This window comes from Camelina sativa, chromosome 10 (assembly GCF_000633955.1).
Source record: "Camelina sativa cultivar DH55 chromosome 10, Cs, whole genome shotgun sequence".
Lineage (NCBI taxonomy): Eukaryota > Viridiplantae > Streptophyta > Magnoliopsida > Brassicales > Brassicaceae > Camelina > Camelina sativa.
Window position 1 is genome coordinate 2,884,218 of NC_025694.1, and position 21,207 is coordinate 2,905,424.

At 37.1% G+C, this 21,207-nt stretch overlaps 7 protein-coding genes across 9 annotated transcripts; 2 read left to right on the top strand and 5 right to left on the bottom strand.

Annotated features, from left to right (window-relative positions):
- On the bottom strand, positions 105 to 1,668 carry LOC104716717. 3 transcript variants are annotated; one of them, XM_010434137.2, is made up of 4 exons: positions 1,466 to 1,666; positions 1,159 to 1,277; positions 837 to 902; positions 105 to 414 (listed from the first exon to the last, which is right to left on the bottom strand). In XM_010434137.2, the coding sequence occupies exons 1-3, from the start codon at positions 1,609 to 1,611 to the stop codon at positions 883 to 885; spliced, it is 285 nt and encodes a 94-aa protein (XP_010432439.1). In that variant the 5' UTR covers positions 1,612 to 1,666; the 3' UTR covers positions 105 to 414; positions 837 to 882. The 3 variants fall into 3 exon arrangements, with proteins under 3 accessions (XP_010432439.1, XP_010432438.1, XP_010432440.1); XM_010434136.1 differs by lacking the exon at positions 837 to 902 and having other exon boundaries at positions 1,114 to 1,277; positions 1,466 to 1,668; XM_010434138.2 differs by lacking the exon at positions 837 to 902 and having other exon boundaries at positions 1,466 to 1,665.
- Positions 2,111 to 3,070, top strand: LOC104719985 (F-box/kelch-repeat protein At3g16740-like). The gene has a single exon (XM_010437963.1). It carries the CDS (start codon positions 2,111 to 2,113, stop codon positions 3,068 to 3,070), a length of 960 nt encoding a protein of 319 aa, XP_010436265.1.
- LOC104716718 (alpha-L-fucosidase 2) lies at positions 3,361 to 7,153 on the bottom strand. The gene is made up of 9 exons (XM_010434140.2): positions 6,819 to 7,153; positions 6,309 to 6,454; positions 5,351 to 6,213; positions 5,129 to 5,261; positions 4,864 to 5,022; positions 4,555 to 4,779; positions 4,233 to 4,470; positions 3,945 to 4,140; positions 3,361 to 3,819 (listed from the first exon to the last, which is right to left on the bottom strand). Exons 1-9 carry the CDS (start codon positions 7,051 to 7,053, stop codon positions 3,519 to 3,521), a joined length of 2,496 nt encoding a protein of 831 aa, XP_010432442.1. The 5' UTR covers positions 7,054 to 7,153; the 3' UTR covers positions 3,361 to 3,518.
- Positions 8,699 to 10,124, bottom strand: LOC104719986 (3-ketoacyl-CoA synthase 16-like). The gene has a single exon (XM_010437964.2). It carries the CDS (start codon positions 10,070 to 10,072, stop codon positions 8,933 to 8,935), a length of 1,140 nt encoding a protein of 379 aa, XP_010436266.2. The 5' UTR covers positions 10,073 to 10,124; the 3' UTR covers positions 8,699 to 8,932.
- On the bottom strand, positions 13,181 to 16,404 carry LOC104716719 (aldehyde dehydrogenase family 3 member I1, chloroplastic). The gene is made up of 11 exons (XM_010434141.2): positions 16,176 to 16,404; positions 15,791 to 15,880; positions 15,321 to 15,567; positions 15,158 to 15,226; positions 14,972 to 15,068; positions 14,671 to 14,877; positions 14,417 to 14,532; positions 14,228 to 14,332; positions 13,968 to 14,140; positions 13,636 to 13,876; positions 13,181 to 13,544 (listed from the first exon to the last, which is right to left on the bottom strand). Exons 1-11 carry the CDS (start codon positions 16,226 to 16,228, stop codon positions 13,299 to 13,301), a joined length of 1,644 nt encoding a protein of 547 aa, XP_010432443.1. The 5' UTR covers positions 16,229 to 16,404; the 3' UTR covers positions 13,181 to 13,298.
- On the bottom strand, positions 16,812 to 18,053 carry LOC104716720. Its single transcript, XM_010434142.2, has 2 exons — positions 17,631 to 18,053; positions 16,812 to 17,444 (listed from the first exon to the last, which is right to left on the bottom strand). Exons 1-2 carry the CDS (start codon positions 17,806 to 17,808, stop codon positions 17,308 to 17,310), a joined length of 315 nt encoding a protein of 104 aa, XP_010432444.1. The 5' UTR covers positions 17,809 to 18,053; the 3' UTR covers positions 16,812 to 17,307.
- Positions 18,777 to 20,713, top strand: LOC104716721 (cinnamyl alcohol dehydrogenase 5). The gene is made up of 5 exons (XM_010434143.1): positions 18,777 to 18,931; positions 19,026 to 19,139; positions 19,240 to 19,467; positions 19,826 to 20,265; positions 20,355 to 20,713. Exons 1-5 carry the CDS (start codon positions 18,843 to 18,845, stop codon positions 20,555 to 20,557), a joined length of 1,074 nt encoding a protein of 357 aa, XP_010432445.1. The 5' UTR covers positions 18,777 to 18,842; the 3' UTR covers positions 20,558 to 20,713.

Sequence of the window (21,207 nt, forward strand, 5' to 3'; positions counted from 1 at the left end):
TTTAGTCATTTAAAAGCCTGGCCAATTATCACACTGTTCAAGAGACGGTGACTCTTCAACTCTTTACACTAAAAGAAAGTTTTCTTCTAATTCCTTTCAGAAAATAGCACTCGAAGAGATTTAAGTAACATTATAAATTACAAGATGAAACAATGGTCTTTCAGGAATATGCTGAAAGAATCTACCCTCGAGTATTCATAGCCATTGCGCTTAAAAACAAGAAATATAAAGAAATAACCAGATATTCTAAAACTGGAAATTGTCAAATGTGAATAAAAATCAAATAAATATATTTAGTTTTTGGTTCCTAATGAAGGACAAAACAACCAATGAGTTCTTCTTGGTACACCCCTTTTTTCAAGTACCCAACTGCTTCAAGATTACTGATGCATCCACTTTGCGCATTCTAAGTACCTGCCATCATCAAGTCACATGCAAAGGCTTTGAGAATCGGAATCAGATACAGATCAAACTTACAAGTCTTCTCTTTTCAAAAGGTACCCGTGATTGATCATAAGAGAATAGAAGTACACACCTTTACTATGTTAAACTAAAATTCGATGAAAAAGGCAGAATGTTTATATGAAGCCCAGTGTGTCGTTTCTCAATGCATTATATCAATGGTGATAAGCTTTCTTCTATCGAAATATTTATATAAGAGGATCAACATGAACAAGATGTTAAACCTAGGTTTGAAGCTCTACTCCTATTGTCTGATTGCCCACACGATATAGGGTCCCAAATTTGGATTCCTAAACACTATCTATTGGGAAAAAAGCAAACTTTTTGTGGCAAAGTGATAAGAACACGAAAAACAAAATGGACAAGAAACCTACAAAAGCAGTAGCACCTCTCTTGACAGCGACTGAAAATCCACTTCCATCACCCATCTTTTCCATTCCCTATCAAATCCCAAGCCCAATATATATATGTTCTTAACACACAAAAAAACTGATTTACAGAGAACCAAAAAGGCCATTTTATTCTCTGTTTCGATCGACAAGAAAACAAATGTTCCAGGGTAGGTAGCAACAGTAAACAAGAATAAATTTCGACAAACTTCAACTAACTCATTTTTACAATGAAATCCTAAGTAGCAGTAGTAACACTCACAAATGAAGAGTAATTAGCGATCTTGACTAGTGCGTGGGAAGGTACCGTTAGAGAGCTCGCAGAAAGCTCGGAGATTGACATTAAGGTGAGATGTGAGTCGAGCTGCAGACACTACATTGTACAGAGGCAAGAAAGACTCTGTGCATCCAAGCTCTCCCAAATTCCTGCCACAAGCAAGCAAGCAAGAACCATCATCAACACATGATTGAGTCAATACTCATATGATATATCTCAATATGGTAAAATCTAACATTCCTAAATTCTCCTCAAAATTAGTTCAAACCTTGCGAATCTTAGTTCATGTCATGATTAAATCAAAGTTTCTAGAAATGGAGGCAAGAGATGGTGAAACCTGGGATTAGTGAAAGAGGCGAATCGGCGGCGAGGTAAAGAGGATTGGGAAGGACGGAGGCGAGGAAGCGTTGCCGGAGGAGATCGGAGAGACGGAGCTCTAGCGGTTGCAGAGACGAAAGAGCGAGCAGCACTGCGCCAAGCCATTTTTTTTTTTTTAATCAACTTTGTGTAGCAGAAAGCAAATCAGATCAATGGAAACAAAGGGACTACTGCTAAAGAAGCCCTAAACGAGAGAGAGACTCGGTTTGGTTCGGTTCGTTTTATTTTGTTTTTGATTTAATCGATCGATTTAATAAACACGGTTTTGGTTTGGTTTTCTGGTTTACATTTTCGAATTCGGAACTATACATAAACCAGAACAAACAAACAAAAAACCTAGGATCCTAATTTGATTGAACGATGACGATGATATCGGAATTATCAGAGGAATTGGTAGTGGAGATACTTACTATCTAGGGTTCCGTTTATTAGAACAAGCCACAAAGCCCAATAGTATGATCCATTACTAGTCATAAAGCCCATGTAACTAGGGTTTCCCAAGTGAAATAAGTTTCATATATATAATACCATTGACATCGCTAAGCTCGGTGCGAAAGATGTAATAGTTTGCAAAGCAGATGCAAGGCATCAGTTTCTAGGGTTCATGGTTCTGGATTCGAGGGTTTGGTCAGTGAGATTCGATCTTTGCTTAAACAACGATACATCTATAAAGCGAGTAGGTAAACTCGATCAGTTCAATAAGGTTTCCACCAAAGTCATACATTGCAACGGGTTAGTGTTATGCGTGCCTTACGACCAGTCGAGCCTTGTGGTTTGGAACCCTTATCTTGGGCAAACCAAACTGATAGAACCCAGGACTGCTCATTTTGAAAACAGGTATTGTCTCGGCTTTGATTCCTGCGGTTGCCACAAGGTTTTGAGGTTTTTGGATGACCTTCGAGTTGTCGAGTGTGAAATCTATGATTTGAATCCTTCTTCTTCTAACAACTCATGGGGGAGGGTTGTTGATGTCAATCCGGATTGGTCTATAACGTATGAGCCTAATCGTTGCGTTTCTTTGAAGGGGAATACTTATTGGATTGCTATAGATAGGAAAAGAATTCACGAAGGAGAAGAGTTTGATTGGGATGACCCATCAATTCTTTGGGATGATTTCTTGATCTGTTTTGATTTCACTACAGAGCGATTTGGACCGTGGTTGCAACTCCCCGTTAAGGGATATTTTGATGCTACTGGTTCTCTATCTTGTGTAAGAGAAGAGCAACTCGGGTTGATGTTTCAGCACTCAGGTTCATACATGATGGATGTATGGTTGACGACTAAGATTGAGCCCCAACTAGTCTCGTGGAGCAAGTTCTTTGCGTTTGATATGACTCCGTACGGAGGACTTAAGTGTGCCATTCAACATGGGAGTTTCTTCATTGACATGGAGAAGAAAGTCACAGTGCTTTTGGATAGTACCATGTCTAGAGACACTCCAAAACGCTGCATTGCCTACATCCTTGGAGAAGATGGTTACTACATGGAAGTGGATCTAGGATCTGAATGCAAGACTCGCCCGACTCTCTGCTCTTACGTTCCAAGTTTAGTGCAAATTGAGTAAGAAGAAGAAGATGTCAACTACTACTAGCTCCACTTGCATATTATATATCTTGTTTCTTTCTTGCTTCTATCTTTCCTGTTTTTGAGATTCTAAAAAACGATAAAACCAATGAGTTATATATCACTTTTGATTGTTGTTCATATCTGGATCAGTCTGGTTTATATGTCCACCAATAAATGTATCATCTATCTTGATGACTTGATCCTACTTAGGCATACAAAGTTTTGACCTGAATCTGTTTTTCTGTTATTTTGGGTGTAGTATCAGGAACAGGAAGGACCCTGTATACATGCTGGAAAATAAGTAATTCACTGTAAACCTTTTGGATACATTTGTTTTACACACTTACACTTGCACATGTAACTCGTGGAACGATGACAAACCCATGGACTTTCTCTGTTAAATGAACAAAAACAGATTTGAAAGTCAAGATTTTGTCTCTCACTTCTTATAAATTTTCGGTCCGAACACATTTCAAATCTTTGTCAAAAGTAAAGATTTTCCCTGGCAACAATTTGGTATCTGCGGAGATCCCTTTGTACACTATTCTGGTGGACACAATCTGTTCTGACAAAAGACCAAACTCCACAAGGTTCCCTTCCGTCCACTTTATACTAACCGTCACACTGCCCCTTGCCCTTAGCCCTTTCACATTACCGTTTGGCCATTTATCTACTGGAAGCGCCGGGAGCAAATGCAGATCCTTTGTCGTGCTCTGCACTAACATTTCCGCTACCGCTGCTGCGAATCTGCCCCCGAAAAAAAATGTCATATATAGGTTTTAGACTAGTCATCAAATTGTTCTAAGTAATGGTTTTAGTACGTTGGTCTGTTGTTAACATCCCACATATTTGCAATATATTTCTTAACTTACCCAAAATTGGCATCGATCTGGAATGGCGGGTGCGCAGTGAACATGTTACTATACAATCCTCCTTCATAATTACGTTCGTTCAACGGATCAACAAGATCAAATATATGTGTAACCATCCGATATGCGAGCTCGCTATTGTGAAGCCTTGCCCACAAGGCGGCTTTCCAGGTGGTTGACCAACCTGGTCCTTCCTCTCCTGCATCAATCAGTTACAATATTATATATTGCTCCAAACACTTCAATGACATTGCAGAATAGGAATGTGAGAAAAGAAAGAATCACACAAACCTCTCTTTTTAAGGGTTGCTTCCACGGCTTTAGCAAGTTCTGGAGACTTCTCAACTGTGATTGTATGACCTGGGAAGAGGCCAAAGAGATGTGAAACATGTCTATGATGTACCTCTGGGTCCTCAAAGTCTTCTACCCATTCCATAATGGAACCATCCTTTGCTATTCTAGTGGGAGGAAGTTTAGCTTGAGCAGCAATGACTTTTCCAATAAGAGTATCATTAGTTTTTCCCAAAACCTGTTGATAAACCACCAAAAAGAGAGAAGCTCAGTATTGCTGAGGTGATATGATTTATTTTTGTTGCTTCATCGGTCTTGTTACCTCTGAAGCGGAAACAATATCAGAGAAGACTTCTTTTACAATGGCAATGTCCATGGTTGATGAGTAGCTAACACTAGCAGGTTTGCCATTTGGAGCAGTAAACATATGTTCAGGGGAAGTCGATGGATTCGTCTGGAGATATCCATCTTTACCTTTGATCAGCCAGTCCAAAAGAAACGATGTACACCCTTCCAACAATGGGTATGCCTTCTTGTTCAGAAAATCCTAGAAATGGACAACAAGTAAAGGTTGGAAAACACAGTACCGGTTAAAGAAAGTGATTTGAAATCAGAAATTTGAGGACCATACCTTGTCCATTGTGTATGTATAATGCTCCCATGCATGAGTGCAGAGCCACGCTCCACCCATGGGCCAGAGGGCCCACACTGCCTCACCTCTATCTGGTGAAGTTTTTGCCCATATGTCTGACACTTGATGTGCCACCCAACCACTTGCTCCGTAGTTCACCTACACAGCGCATCAAAATAATTCTTAGACAAAGTCTCTAGTGATGGAACAAAAATGCATTGTAAAGGTCATCAATAGAAAGAAAAAAAAAAGGATAGAGACTTACTTGTGCTGTCTTGCGGCCATTTACTGCTAAAGCAGACATATAATCGAACAAAGGTTCCTGGCATTCATGAATATTAGCAGGAAGTGAATGCCAATAGTTCATCTGGAGATTAATGTTCAGGTGAGGAGCACCACTGCAATACAGTAGAAGAAGAAGTAGAGTCAGTGACACAACAAAGCTAAAAGAGACTCCACAAGAAAATGAAGTAAAGCGAAAACGCACTCCCATGGTGGCTGAATGTCCCTGTTCCATATGCCCTGCAAGTTAGCCACCTGAGTTCCAGGTCTTGAAGAAGATATGAGCAAGTATCGACCATATTGGAATAGAAGTTCCACCAATGAAGGGTCGTGATCGTTTTTAAATGATCGCACCCTTTCAGCAGTTGAAGCTGTCTGTCGCACGGTTTTATTTGCTGAGCTGCCGGAAAGTTGCAAAGACACCCGGTTGAAAAGCTTCTGATAGTCACTCAAATGACGAACATAAAGATCAGAGTATGAGTATTTCTGAACTGAGCTGATTCTGTTAACGCATTCTTTGGCAGGGTCTCTCTTAGAATCAGCAGGCATCGTAAATGGTCCGTCAAAGTTAGATGAAGCAGTCAGAAGCAGAACCGCCCAGTCCGCCTTTTCAACACTTAGTTTCTTGCTACCTAAGGAAGACACAGATCCACCATTGCTGACTCTCACTTCAAGAACCGATGCAAATTGCAACCCTTTGTGATCATCATAAGGTATATTCGTAGCGTTGATACTTTTCTTCATGTTCACAGGAAGACGCTTGGGGCGACAGCTTCCACGCATGAGAATCTGATTCGCCTTGGGGTTTGTCTCTGAATGGTGATGCAACTCACTGTCAAAAGAAGCCTTAAAAGACAGAGATCCAGGTTTGCTTGCATAGATCTTGACTACAATCACTTGATCCGGATTAGAAGCAAAAAACTCCCTTGAGAATTCCACAGCCCCGACCGAGTAACTTACTTTGGCTACTGCTGTTTCCAAGTCGAGTTCACGGCGGTAGGAGTCTTGAGTGTACTTACGATGCGAACTGTCAAACTCTAAATTCAAATCTCCCACTATCTGATAAACCTTTAGAGAACAAAGAACAAAAAAGGATTAGTCTTTACACTCAAAAAATCAAGAAGTGGAAGCAACCTTAACACCAAAAAGAATCAAAAACATACATCAGAAGCATGGCCTGACAATTTGACAGCTTCTGAAGTAGCTTCAGAATAGTTTCTGTCATCAACAAGCCTCCTAACTTCTGCTAATGCTTCTGGAGCATTCGGGTTCGTATAGTCTGCTGGTACCCCAGTCCAAATTGTGTCCTCTGTCACAAGAGCAAAACTTTAGGCTTCAGATCCACAAAATTCCTAAACTTTCATACAAGACTAATTCAAAAATGTATTTGTTGTTGCAAAATGTGTTTCCTTTACTCATCTTTTGTCACAAGTAGTTCGATTTAAGACATATGTCTCAAGCATATTCCCCTGTTCTATTGCACAGCCACATATACAAAAATATGGCTGATAAAACAATAAAATATTGAATGATCTCTGACATTAACTTTTAGAAAATACTAGCAGAGAGCATTTATTACCTAAATCTCTAAACAAACAAAAATAGAACCACAAACACAAGAATCAAGAATGGGGGAGAAAGGACAAAAACGACTTCGTTTTAGAACAATTTACCATTGATGTTGAGAGTCTCTGAGGAGACGCCGCCCCAGATCGTGGCTCCGAGACGGCCATTACCGATGGGAATGGCGTCGGTCCAGTTCCGAGAGGGACCAGCAAACGTCAGTTTAAGTGGTGGCATCGAGAGATCTTGGCCTCCGTCCATTAATGTCCTCCTCACTCCCTGGGCACATGTTAGTAGAAGCAGAAGAAAAGAGAAACGAACGAAGAAGCTCGACTTCTCCGCCATTGCTGCTGCTTCTGTGAGTGTTACTTTCACTCTCCAAGATAGAAAGGTTTGGGTCTTGAAATAGCCGCGTAAAGAGATATATCGCACTAATTTCACGATGGAGATGTTTTCTCAAAAAATTATACACCCAAATTTAATTTTATACTAAAAAAACATGAACCATAATAATTAAATAAATAAATAAAAAAAAACAAACTAAAGTTTTTTCAGTGCCAATTAAAAATGTATTTTGTTTTCTTTTAACTGAAATTAGTAAGAGAATGTAATTAAATTATTATAATTTTTCAAACAAAAACTCGCCTCAAAATTGTCATTTGTCAATACGACACATCATTTTTTGGAAAGGATGAATAACTACAAACCAATTTTGCAACACATTTATGATTTGATGATCACAGCTCAAAATAACGAGACCACAAATTTGCAGATAAAGACCCGAACGTGTCGACTGCACCATATCAGTCCATAAGTAGAATGATAGGATCTAAATAAACGAGTTTGTCCGATACACCCACGCAGTTCACGAGGATGCAGAAGAATATGTACAGTAGTTTAACCCGATTCATACCACAAGTTGAGTAGACTGAATTTGAAACCAACCATAATTTCTGAATTTAATATTTTTCTATCCACCGACTTTCGTTATTTAATATATTATTTTTAAAAAAATAAGAAAATAATAGAAAAATCTCTTAACTGATCACATGAAATTTTTAGTTTTTTTGGTTCGCAATCGTTTGTTTGAAAAGATACAGAAAGATCTTAGCCATCTCATCTAAGACGTATATTACGCTGATGTATAGTCGAAGATATTGATCTCATGTGGTATTATAATTTCTTTTAATGATGATTTTTTTTTTTTTAAGTTCTTTTAATGATGATGATATGAAGCAAAATAAAAAGAAACAAATTAACAGGGTTCACAAATCACAACATGGAAAAGCTTAATTCAGATGTTTTTCTAATCGGTAAAATCTAATGCATCCTAGATTTATTGTTAATAGTTAGGTATGGAACTTGTTGACAAATATAAAAAAAAAAAAGTTAGGTATGGAACCTTGCTTTTTGCAACTTGTGATATTGACATATTTGTTGGACTTAACAATTTTTGTTGAATAGTTTGGGTATTAATGTCTCTGCTCCAACTGTTCTGTTTTGTGATAATTAATACAATGGTCATCTAGTATCTAGCCAAGTAACAATCCTTTTTCTTTTTTTGAAAGAACCAAACATATATATAAGACAATTGATCGTCACAGGGTTAACGAGTATTTGAATGATGGTCTTCTGATCAAGTTGCTTCGTGTAAGGACAAATCTTCAAACACAGCTGATGTTCTCCGAGAACAGTTACGTCATCTCACACTCACACAGCAATATCGATTTGCTAAAATATCCTCTCCCCATTTTCGAAGGGATATCTTTTAACATGCGTATGACATTATTGCAATTATTGAACCTTTGACTTTGTTAGAATGTCTACAACTACAAGTACTACTACACCACTTTCTCGTTTTTACAAATGAGATAAAGAAGTTACATTTTTTTCTTACACATAAAAAGGCAAGTTACTGTATATATATATATATATTCTACCTCTGTCTATATATATACCATACACAATGAAATTTGATAACACTTATCTGTAAGAAAGTACACGATATCATTTATTTATGAAGTGTGAAACAAGCCCATTACCAGGCAACGAATCTTACACTTATATAGTCAACTAGGCATCGCACAACGTTAACAGAGATCGACGATACATAGAAAAAGGATAGATTACTTGTCAATATTTGGACCGACGACCAAGGTACTGGATAGATTATAAACTAGTCCATACGTCTCTCAGTCTTAATTGGTATCATTACTTTTAACGATCAAATGGGATCGCTCGATCGTTCTTTCAAATCAATATCAATCTCAACTGGATATCTGTGCAGACATTCTTCCCAAGGATTATTAGCGGAAGGCTTGACGTTACGAAGAGCCACCCAAACAGAGCTATTACACTTGAAACCTGACCCCAATGCGATCTGCCAAATCCTATCTCCTTTCTTCATCCTTCCTTTGGCTTCTGTGTAAGCCAACTCGTACCAAATGGAACTCGAAGATGTATTACCAAATCTGTGTAATGTCATTCTTGATGCCTCAACGTCTAATGGAGCTAGATGAAGGTTCTTCTCCATCTCATCTATAAGCGCTCTGCCACCCGCATGGATACAGAAATGCTCGAACGCGAGCTTGAAATTAGGAATGTAATGCTTGGTCTTGGGGTTGAAAAACTTCTTTTTAACGAACCTCACAAAGAAGTGAAACTTCTCGCTTATAGGAAGAACAAGTGGACCCAAAGTTGCGATATTGATCTTTAGGGTTCTTGCAGCTACCATAGGTAGATCCTTTGACAAGGTAACCCCGACTGTGCCATCTTCATCCTCTTCTTGAGTTGCACATTCATAAGATCGGTCATCTGCTCCGGTATGGACCCGCACGGTGTGAACAAGCTCGTATTTGGCGCGTTTCCGATCTTTAGACCTATTAGAAAGCAAAATTGCGGCCCCACCAATCCGGAACAAACAATTTGTAACCAACATTGATTTGTTGTTACCCATGTACAAGTTTTGGGTGATGTTCTCCGTGCTCACCACAAGAGCATAAGAGTTTTTATGAACTTGCAACAAACTCTTAGCGACATCGATAGCGATGACTCCAGCACTACACCCCATCCCACCAAGATTGAAGCTCTTTATACTATCCCTAAGTTTAAACTTATTCACTAAGATAGTTGATAACGAAGGAGTTGGATTGAAAGTGCTTGAATTCACCACCAGTATACCTATATCACTCGGGCTTATTCCGGTGTTGCGAAATAGATCATCGACCGCTCTAATTATAACTTCTTCCGTCTCTTTACGCGACATAGCCAGATTCTGCTGTAGTGGCAAACATTGAAGACCTTCAGGTAAGTATGTCTCTTGGCCTAGACCGGAACGTTCTAGAATCTTCTCGCAGAAGTCCATCAAGTAATCGGACTCGTGCTTCCACGTGCCTGATTCTCGAACAAGCCTTACGTGGTGCTCATGCAATGAATGCATATCGTAAATAAATAAGCAAGCGCACATGAACTATATAGTATATTTCTTGTGATATTTTCTTCTTCTTTTGGTAAATTACCTAAACCAAGATTGCAAGAGTTTTTAGCTTCAAACGTTTTTAGTTAAAAAATTGGATTTAATTTCAGGTTCGATTTGTTTATTAATTCTTGCATGAATTTTGGTAATTATGGGTTTATCCAGCTATTCTATCTAAGTTTTGGTATAGTTATTTATTAGTAGGTGAACAAAATCATTTCCGCCAAAAAAAAAAAAGGTGAATAAAATCTTTTTTTTTTTACCCGTAATTCCTAGGGTTTAATCGAACATGTTGCTAATCATAATAGGAATAATTTACTTGTTTCACGAGGTTTAGAAAGAAAGAAAATATCAAGATCAGGTGCAAACCGTGCAATTATTTCCGTATAGAAAATTTAGGGCATGCTAATATGCTATATATGCGTTAATTGTTGGGAATAATAAAAGCCATGAGTTGTATATAGTAAACGACTCATAAAATGAAAGTTGGAAAATGGATCCGAATGAAGGAATATTCAAATGCCAACCTACTGCTTTTACCCAATATTGCTGTACCCAAACAAATATACCGGCCGGCCTAGGGGGAGGATGTGTGCCGATTACGGCACCTGACTGGATCGGATGAGGTCTTGGTAAGGTGCTAACCTCATACATGATACATCCTTGTCCGAGCCATATGTTCATGAGTTTATTTTAAACTTTTAAATACACTCGATCGCCACATTTAAGAAAGAAACAAAAATTGATACCAAGCAAAATAAATATGGATGGACACTTTGCGGTTTGTCAGTTCACTCCCAACAAATAATAGATGCATGCGTGAGTCGTGACCATGCTTTTGGCCAAGTACCCGACCCGACTAGCAGATTGATATCCGGCAAATTAACGACATCATATCAATTATGGTGGTACTAAACCAACAGAAAGTTCTCAAACATTGATCATTATTAACTTATTTTACCTCTTAAAATAAAATAAAATGTATAATTAAATAAATTATGGTGATACAAAGTTTTACTATGTTAGTTGAGTGGTTAAGATTTAAATCATTTTTACATTTCTCAATGAAAAGAACAAAATATAACTCAACACTCTATGTAGTAGTAAATGCGAGCGAGCAAATAAACAACCACCCTATCTGCTTCAGAATTCAGGAAAATTAAGACACTATATTGTCAGGTAACATGGGTTTTACCTTAAAACCAAAAGAAAAACATGGGTTTTACCTTTTTACGTTTTTACCTTTTATTAGACAATATTCCACATCGAAAGAAATAATACTTGTGAGGCAATATAAATAATACATGAATCCCTCCACTCATAACCAATTGGTTTTGAGTTAGATATCCATGACTAATACCTTTTGAGTATTAGATAGTACAACAATCTCATAACCTACAACAAAAAGTCTATCTACCTATCTATCGATCTTGGTAGTATAATATTTCTTCTATAAGTAAAGAAACAAAACAACTCAAGCAAAAGTTATCATCGAGGAAACAAATAATGATAGCCTAAATACAGTAAAACCTCTATAAATTAATACTCTATAAATTAATAAATACTATAAATTAATAAATTTTACTAGTCTCAAGTCGGGCCAGTGTAAAAAATAACAAAATTCGATAAGATAATAAGATAATATTTTTTCTGAAATCCCCATGTAAAATATGGTCCCAATAATATCATAATTAATAATCATGTAAATTTACATATATATATATATATATAATGTATATAAAGAAAAAAATATAATGTATGTTTCTCTTAGAGCTTATATCTACAAAACAACTGTTATGTTGTATTTTCAAACTGAAATGATATAAAATATTTTATAACATGTCATAAATATAACTGTATTTTTTTTTAAGTTTTCAATTTTTAGATATCCATCATTTAAATTTTGATAGTTTGATTGACTATTAAAATAAAACATTCTATATTATTATACATAAATTTAATTTTCTGTATGTCATATGTATAAGTGAATTTGTCTATTGTATTTGTAATTTATTGTTAATAATGTTTTCTAAGTATTACAAATTCAATTCCAATACCATAAAATTTCTAATATCCAAAATTATTGTTAAAATTCTCTCAATTCATAATTTTTAAAAGTTAAACTATTAAAAATATATCTATAAATTAATAATTATTAATTTACACTATAAATTAATAGAATGTCTTGTCCCTACATTATTAATTTATAGAAGTATAGTATAATTTCCTTTCGTGTGATATTAAGACATTAAATGCTATTTCATCTATCCAAGATAAACTGAATATGGGAATGGAGGAGTAGATATAAGTCATTATGGGATGGGGCGCAACACAACGCAAATTATATTCCATATGTTTGGTTACAATTTAAAGTGGAAGAATGGTGCGCAGATCTCAATGTATATATCTACTAGTAAAATGTAGAAGAGATAATATATGGTTGTGGGGAACCGTATTTACAATGGGTTCGTTTCGTTACCAAACAAATTAAATTGAAAATTTATGTTTGATAATTGACTAGGGACTGTGATGTGTTAGATAAATTTATTCTTGACATCATTGATCTTTATCCTAAAGGTCCTATGTCAACCAATTTTCCTTTTCTATTTATGAACACTAGATCTCAAATCTCCATCATATCGCGGGATTTCAATATATAGTTTCCCGGTTACAACAGTTGTTCTAATTAGTAGTACCACTATACATTTTCGGTTATGTAAAATATCTCTCTTACAAACAAACAAACAAAAATAGTCCCTACCCTAGAGGCTAGAACATGTTAGATTTGGCTAGCCTATGTGGAGAATTAAGCTGGTGTACAGCTGGTGACTTGTGTAGTCATTTGGAGGAATCGAGGGATTGACCGAACTGATCTTTCTGTTCTAATTATACCCACCATAATGGAAGGAGCTGTGGGAATGCCACGACAGTTTGCTAGTTGCTCACTTATAGAGTTTAAATATACATTAACCGAAGATGAACTCAGATGCTCATATGTAAGGTAAATATAAGCATTTTTAAGTATAACTTTTATTCATAACCTAATTTTCACATTGATCCTTTATATCTCTATGGAAGTATTCAACTTGCAAGTTACAGTGATTATAACATGTGATCATGATGAGTCTTGAGAGAACCCAAAGAAAGCCAAAATGGCAGCAAATATGTTTGAAGAGAGCAAAGCCTTAAGCACCATCTTCTTTTTTGGTGTGTAAGGAGGATATCTAAGATCCGCGTCCCCGGAGAAGCTTCTATAAAGAACTCCTTTCTTATGGCTAAACGTCTCATACGAGAATTTCCCATGGTAAGCCCCGATCCCGCTCTCCCCGACCCCTCCAAATGGTAGATCTTTTACAGTTACCTGCAGATTAAAACAAACATACCATCTTTAATGAGAGTTTAGCATAATGGTAAACAGAACATTACTTTTAAAAGACAAAAGACGTAGTTACGTGTAAGACGGTGTCATTGATGCTAATTCCTCCTGCAGACACACCCTGCACGAATTGTTCCTGCAACTCTTTGTTGTTTGAGAAGAGATACGCTGCTAAAGGCTTTGGCTTTGAACGTATAACTTGAAAGCCATCTTCAATCTTTTCAACGGTAACTACAGGAAGCAATGGTCCAAATATCTCTTCTTGCATTATGGAAGATGCTTCAGGCACATCCACTACTATCGTTGGAGATATTTTTCTGTAAAAGAAATTACAGAAAACGTGATTAGTTAGTTTTGATCCCCCCCCCCTGAACAAAATTTTAATCGAATGGAAACATTTTCTCTCACAGCTTCTCTTCGATCGTTTGGCCTCCATGAACAATTTTGTTGGCGACTCCATTCTCTTTTAACATTCTTTCCAAGCGTTTGAAGTGGAAAGAGTTCACAATCCGTGACAGGTCCTTTGATTCTAATGGTTTTTCCCCAAAAAATGTCTTCAATTCAGTCTTCAGAGCATCTATCTGTACTGCAATGATTTGCATCAGCAAACTTGAAAGAAACAAATAGTGCATTATGATTCATTGGCTTTTATATAAAGTAGCCTTTACCAATCTCGATGCAAAATCCTTTGTTGTGATCACGTAATCGACGCCAATGCAAGCCTGTCCATTGTTACAAGCCCATTTCCCTGCGATAATCCTCCTAGCAGCCACCTTGAATAACAACACCAAGATTAGAGTATGCTACTTGCATTTATTTAGTTATTTTATGCTTTAGAAGCTAAGATAGATCTTAACTTGTAGATTAACATCTGAATCAACAAGAGCTGGACATTTTCCACCAAGTTCAAGAACCACTGGAGTAAGATGTTTCGCAGCTGCAGCCATTATAATGCGAGCAACTCTTGCTCCACCTAAAAAAAGACTTTTAACTATTTAAAATCATGCTTTCTTGAGAGACTAATCAAAATTTCAAAGATTCTTAAAAGAAACAGAGAGAGAGAGAGAGAGAGAGAGAGAGAGAGAGAGAGAGAGAGAGAGAGAGATCAAACCAGTGAAGAATATCTTGTCCCATTTTTGATCCAGTAGTGCCGTTGTTTCAGGAACTCCTCCTTCGATAACTCTGATTGTTGTTTTGTCCAAGTATTCACTGAACAACTTTGCTAAAAGAGTAGATGTTGCTGGAGCAATTTCAGAAGGTTTTAGCACAACCGCATTACCAGCTGAAATAGCTCCAATGACTGGCTCAACAGACAATACTGGGAAAAAAAAGAAAAAACACCAAGAAGACATATAAAACTTTAAATTTTCTACTAATGAGCAAAATTTTCAAAAACAACAAACTGAGCTTACAGAAAGGGAAATTCCAGGCTGAGATAACCAAAACAACTCCAAGTGGTTCTGAGACAATTTGTGCAGACGAGGGAAATGTTGTCACAGAAGTTTCGACCTGAAAAGTCCATAGATGAGGCAAGTGGTTTAGAATGGAAACATATTCGATGAAGCAACAAAGCTTATAAGTTATAACAGTCTAGTTACCGTATCTGGAGCCATCCAGTTCTTCAACTCTTTGATTGCAAGCGTACAAGATGACTTTGTATTCGAAATCTGAGAATACAAAGATGACACCAAAGTGATTCAACAGTGGAACAACTGAAACGTAGACAAGGAAAGGGACACTGGAAGTAAAAATGTAGAAAACCTCAGCTAGAAAAGCTTCAAGCTCAGGCTTGGAAAGATCTTGATACAAAGCTTCGGTGATGCATTTCTCCTTCTCGTCAAGCATCCTGGAAATGTTTTGAAGCTGAGAAATTCTCCACTCGTAGCTCTTTGTTCTGCCAGTGTTGAAGTTGTTTCTGAGCTCATCTACAAGCAAAGCTGCTTCTTTTCCATTAAAACCTGATTTGTTGTGCTCCTTGACCACAGCAGATAGTGTTGCATACCAAGTACTGACTCCACAGACCAAAACCTCAATGAGAAAGCATGAATATAATTCTCCCAACTATATTATTGCATAATGTTCAATACTGTTAATGGTAGTAACATAGTACTGTACTTAAAAAAAAAACTTAAAATCGACTTTACAAAATAGAAATGTAATCATCATGTGATAAACCACTTTTTGTGAATTTAGATATGTAAACAATGGATATAAAAAACAGAGGTGCTCACAATTTTAAGCGATAAGGTAAGCAAGTTTTGCTGCAATATCCTCTACCACCACCACTAGATATCACAAAGGGTGAAGTTGCTACGTTTAATCTGCAACAAGAGAGGCCATTTAGTTATTCAATCTGGTTTAAGAACATGGTTCCAATCAGATCTGATTCTCTTTGTCATCTTTATCCTACTGATTGACCCAATCATTCATGGAACCATTTGATTGTATCAAACAGTAACTCCTCAGACTGTTGTATACAATTTCAACTAAAAAAGGTCACTCTTTTATACATAAAATGAGAAACCCAAAACGTAATTCAGATATAAAGAGAGAGGCTTTGATTGGAAGAAACAGAATCGAACAACTCAATCTGATAAGCAAGTTTTCAAATTATACCTGGTACGACTGGCAAAACAAAGGGTATGATTCATCTCTAGAAGCTTCGTCATATTTAGTTTGGGATCAATTAAAAAGAAAAAGAAAAAACTCAAATTGGAGACAATTGTGTGTTAGTTACTCATAGTATAAGAGAGAGAGGAGACGTTGAAGGGTGTGTGTGTGTGTGTGTGGTCGTAAGAGAGACGTGTAGAAGAGACAAATTATGTTTAATACAGAGCCACAAGGCCGCTCATGTGTATATTTCAAAGAAACTCCGACATATAACATGAAACGGCTCATGCTGCTGTCTGTGACTGCGTGTGACGCTCTTTGGGTTTTCGAATGTTATATTTAATTGGACGGTTGATTTTGTTATTGGGCTTTATGAAGCCTTTTTCACACAATCTTTGTGCTTTCTTCCCTTTATTTCCCTCAACTGTTACTCTTTCTTTCTCCATATTAGAAGAAAATTGTACTAAAATTTAAAGGATTGAAAAGGTGCTGCACCAAACATTGTATCAGCAAAAAAGGTTGAATTTCTAACATATTTTACAAGCGGTATATTTTTTTAATTAGAATCCATATGTAAAGAATTTATATAGTTGAAAGAAAAAGAAAAAACGAACTTTGCTTTTTACCAACAAAACTCATCATTCTCGTTCTGTTAAAAGCAAACCTTCAACAACAAATCACTCTTTTTCTATTATTATTGTTCATGACTAGAGTAAGTATCTTTGCGACGCCTACGTCGTTCTTAATCCTCGGTGCATTTTGTATTTGTAACGATGGAGAAAAGAAAAAGAAGAAGAAGAAGAAGAATGACAAGAAGCAAAAGAAAAGAAGATTCTCTTTCTCTCGCCCAAGAAACAAAGATAAAGGGTCGACGGAAACATTAAAACTCCGCATGCATGCAGTCGATTGAGTCATTCAGTATGAGTCGGCGCGGGAAAATAACAGGTAAGCCCATCCTCGGTGTAGGCAGTGCAGCCATCTGGCCTGACATAGACTCTGACTGGGGGATCTGGATAATCAATGGTAAGATCACCATGACCGACAGGGGGACGGGGAATGACTTCATAAACCCCAGGACTGATGTACTTAAATATTTCCGAATCTCTGACAATTGGACAATCTTTGGGGATTTTGTCAGCTATATACTCCAATAAAACATATGATCAAGCACTCTCTCCCTTCTCTCTTGTTCATCCACACAACTAGCAAATGGCTCACTTGCGTAAAGGTCGTTGAATTCTTCTACGCTACGCCTATACTCGTCGTCGTAAAGTCCTGCATGTGTCCAGAGATCGAGATCGAAACCAAATATATTACAAGGAAAAAAAAAAAAGACAACATAAATAAATAGCAACAATACTAATTATAACAAACGATCGAGAGAGTACTACCTAAACCTATCATCATATTCGGAGATTCGAGAGACCAAATTAAGAAGGGATTAGTAAACAATTAACGGACCTTCCACATGACCACGAGGACAATTCCAGTAGTCGTCCCACTCCATAAGATTCAGATCGTCAGATCTATTGTAGACATAACCCGGTTTCTTCCGACAGGTTGCTGCTTCTTTCAGTTTACGAGTCACACCGTTTGTTATTCTTGACATCACGCAAAATCGAAAAACTGCCAACGCCATTTTTTTGTTTTTCCCTTTCAACTCAGATCAGATCTGCCTTTTTTTCTCTGCAATACCCCACCACCTTCAGATCAGATGAAGAAATGAATCCCAGCTGGCAGCTAGGGTTTCTAGGCAGAACGACGCATTGGTGGGCTCTTACGAAATCACCATAGATAAACAAATTTTATCATCAAATTATTTTTAACTGGAATACAATTCGAGACAAAACTAATCCTAGATGGGCTCTTAACTAAATTACAATAGGGCCCCCTTCGGTGTCCCTCCTAGTCGAAGGGTCTTTCTTTCCTATTAAATCGACCCCAAAAAAAAAAAAAAAACTCCTTTTGTTTTCCTAATCCTTTTTTATCTGGGCCGTCAATGGGAGTGGGAGCGTTCACATATGATCTGGGCCGTCAATACTATAGTAGCATTGATTGATTGATCAACATGTGGCCGAACCAAACTATGATTTTTTTAAACCGAGCAAAAAGCAACACACGCTTAGACGGTTAGACCCCACAAAGGGTGTTTGTTCACCAACCTCCGTGGACCCTCTTTTAGATGACGTGTCCACATCAATAGTGGATTATTGCCTTCCTTTTAAAGTAATAAATAAAAACAAATTTTACTTTTTGGATTTTACTATTTTCAAATTGGCAATATTCAATTGTGTTATTATAATTCCTTATAATCTTATTATAAAATCAAGAATGGGAAGATATATCATTTTATGGTTTCTTAATATTTTCACAACTAGCCATATATATATTATCTATGATTAAAAACAAAAAAAGAAAATCTTTTCTAGAAGGATACTAAAGCTTTTGACTAAAACTGTCAACAAATATTACACAAATGTACACTCAATACTATAATATAAGCCACCAAAAATGTACGCTTTTGCATAAACACCAATTATTTCATCACACATACGCATGCGTTACGTTTCCCACTTTCTCTCTCTATATATATATATATATTATCAATATCATCACATCACAACAGCAAAAGAGTGAAAGCAGAGAGATCAAGAAAGAAAGAAGCAAAAGAGAATGGGAATAATGGAGACTGAGAGGAAAACAACTGGCTGGGCTGCCAGAGACCCATCTGGGATTCTCTCCCCTTACACTTACACTCTCAGGTTCATTTTATTTACTTTTGATCGATCTTTGATTTTTCTTGTTTCTTTTGTTTTCAGTTTGGTTAACTTTTGGTTTTTTTTTTTATTATTACAGAGAGACTGGAGCAGAGGATGTACGCATAAGAATCATTTGCTGTGGAATCTGTCACACCGATCTTCATCAAACCAAAAATGATCTCGGCATGTCTAACTACCCCATGGTTCCTGGGTAACAACTTCTTCTTTCTTCTTTCTTCTTCTGATGATGATGCAGATGGGAATCTAGTATTGAATCTGAACTGGCATGAGTTGATGTTTTTTTCCATCAGGCACGAGGTTGTAGGAGAAGTAGTTGAGGTGGGATCAGGTGTGAGCAAGTTCACCGCAGGGGATATAGTCGGAGTTGGTTGTCTCGTTGGATGTTGTGGATGTTGTAGCCCCTGTGAGAGAGATCTGGAACAGTATTGTCCCAAGAAGATTTGGAGCTATAATGATGTTTACATAGATGGTCAACCTACACAAGGCGGCTTCGCTAAAGCCACCGTCGTTCACCAAAAGTAATTTCTCTTCTTTTTTTTCCTTTACTTTATCATCTTCATAAATTAATTAATTTAGGTTTTGATTTGATTCGGGTGATCTTGAATTTAGTGATAGTAATGTTGTGCTATCTGATCAGTCTTTTAGTTGAAATTCAATAATAATCTTGGTGTTGTTCAACTAACGATTTTGGCATTTTGTACTAACTACACATAAAGATTCTCAAGATTTTGTTTTTTCTTTATATTAAAATCAAAGATCTCCATATGAATGTGAATTTATTTAATAATTCCAAACGGATCTTTAGGTTTTGGTTTCGGTTTCTTTGGGGACAGGTTAGGGTATCTATGGCTAAAGGGTCAATTTCTTTGTGTTCAGGTTTGTGGTGAAGATTCCAGAAGGAATGGCGGTTGAGCAGGCTGCGCCGCTTCTATGCGCTGGTGTGACGGTGTACAGTCCACTAAGCCACTTCGGTTTGAAACGACCAGGCCTAAGAGGAGGCATACTAGGGTTAGGTGGGGTTGGTCACATGGGTGTGAAAATAGCCAAAGCAATGGGTCACCATGTGACGGTCATTAGCTCATCAAACAAGAAGAGAGAAGAGGCTCTGCAAGATCTTGGAGCCGATAATTACGTGATTGGATCCGACCAAGCAAAGATGAGCGAACTGGCTGATTCGTTGGATTACGTAATTGACACGGTTCCCGTTCATCACGCACTTGAGCCTTATCTGTCTCTGCTTAAGCTTGATGGGAAGCTCATTCTCATGGGAGTCATCAACAATCCTTTGCAGTTTCTCACTCCTCTGCTTATGCTTGGTGAGCCACTTTTATAAAACACTAATCTTAATGATTGTGATCTTTGAGGATTATCAATTAATTTGGGATAATAATGATGATATAATTAGGGAGGAAAGTGATAACCGGGAGTTTCATAGGGAGCATGAAAGAGACAGAGGAGATGCTTGAGTTCTGTAAGGAAAAGGGTTTGAGTTCAATGATCGAAGTTGTGAAGATGGATTATGTTAACACTGCGTTTGAAAGACTCGAGAAGAACGATGTGCGTTACAGGTTCGTCGTTGATGTCGAAGGAAGCAAACTCGACGCTTGAATCTATGAAATTTCGAGGCTTTTTACATACTCGATTTAATTAGACAATTAATCTTCTGTTTGTTTGTGAGCCTTTTCAAGGTTGTGTCACTATTTTTTATGAGAAAGTGGTCAAAGATATAATAATATTGGGCAAAAAATATGTGTTGTGTGAGCATTTTTAATATTCATGAATGGTTTGATGTGTTTAAATACACTGCCTGAAGCCCTTGTGTCGGCTTTGAGTTGAACTATGATAAAAAAAAAATTAAGAAACAGAAATTTATTCGAAGTAAACAGTGTGACTGAAAGCGAAATCCAACTACAAAGTACGACTTGGACAATTTTTGGTGTTGATGAAACTTGAGGCGAGTGTTTGTCTTGATAACAAGATGTCAATATGCATCTTTTCTTTGGTGTGGTGTCATTTTTATCAAAGTAAGTGGTAGGTTAAGGAAGACTAATTTATATGTCGCCAGTGAATATGTATGTATTATATAATAGACATTAGACACAAGAACATCGCGTGTTGATTATAAATATATATATATAATCGGTGGTGCAAATTACAAGTATGCAAATTAGTCAAATGCGTAGTTGGTAGATATGGAGACGTACTCTCGGTGCTACGTCCGAACTTCTTTGGGACCAGACAAGATAGCACGGCGTTAA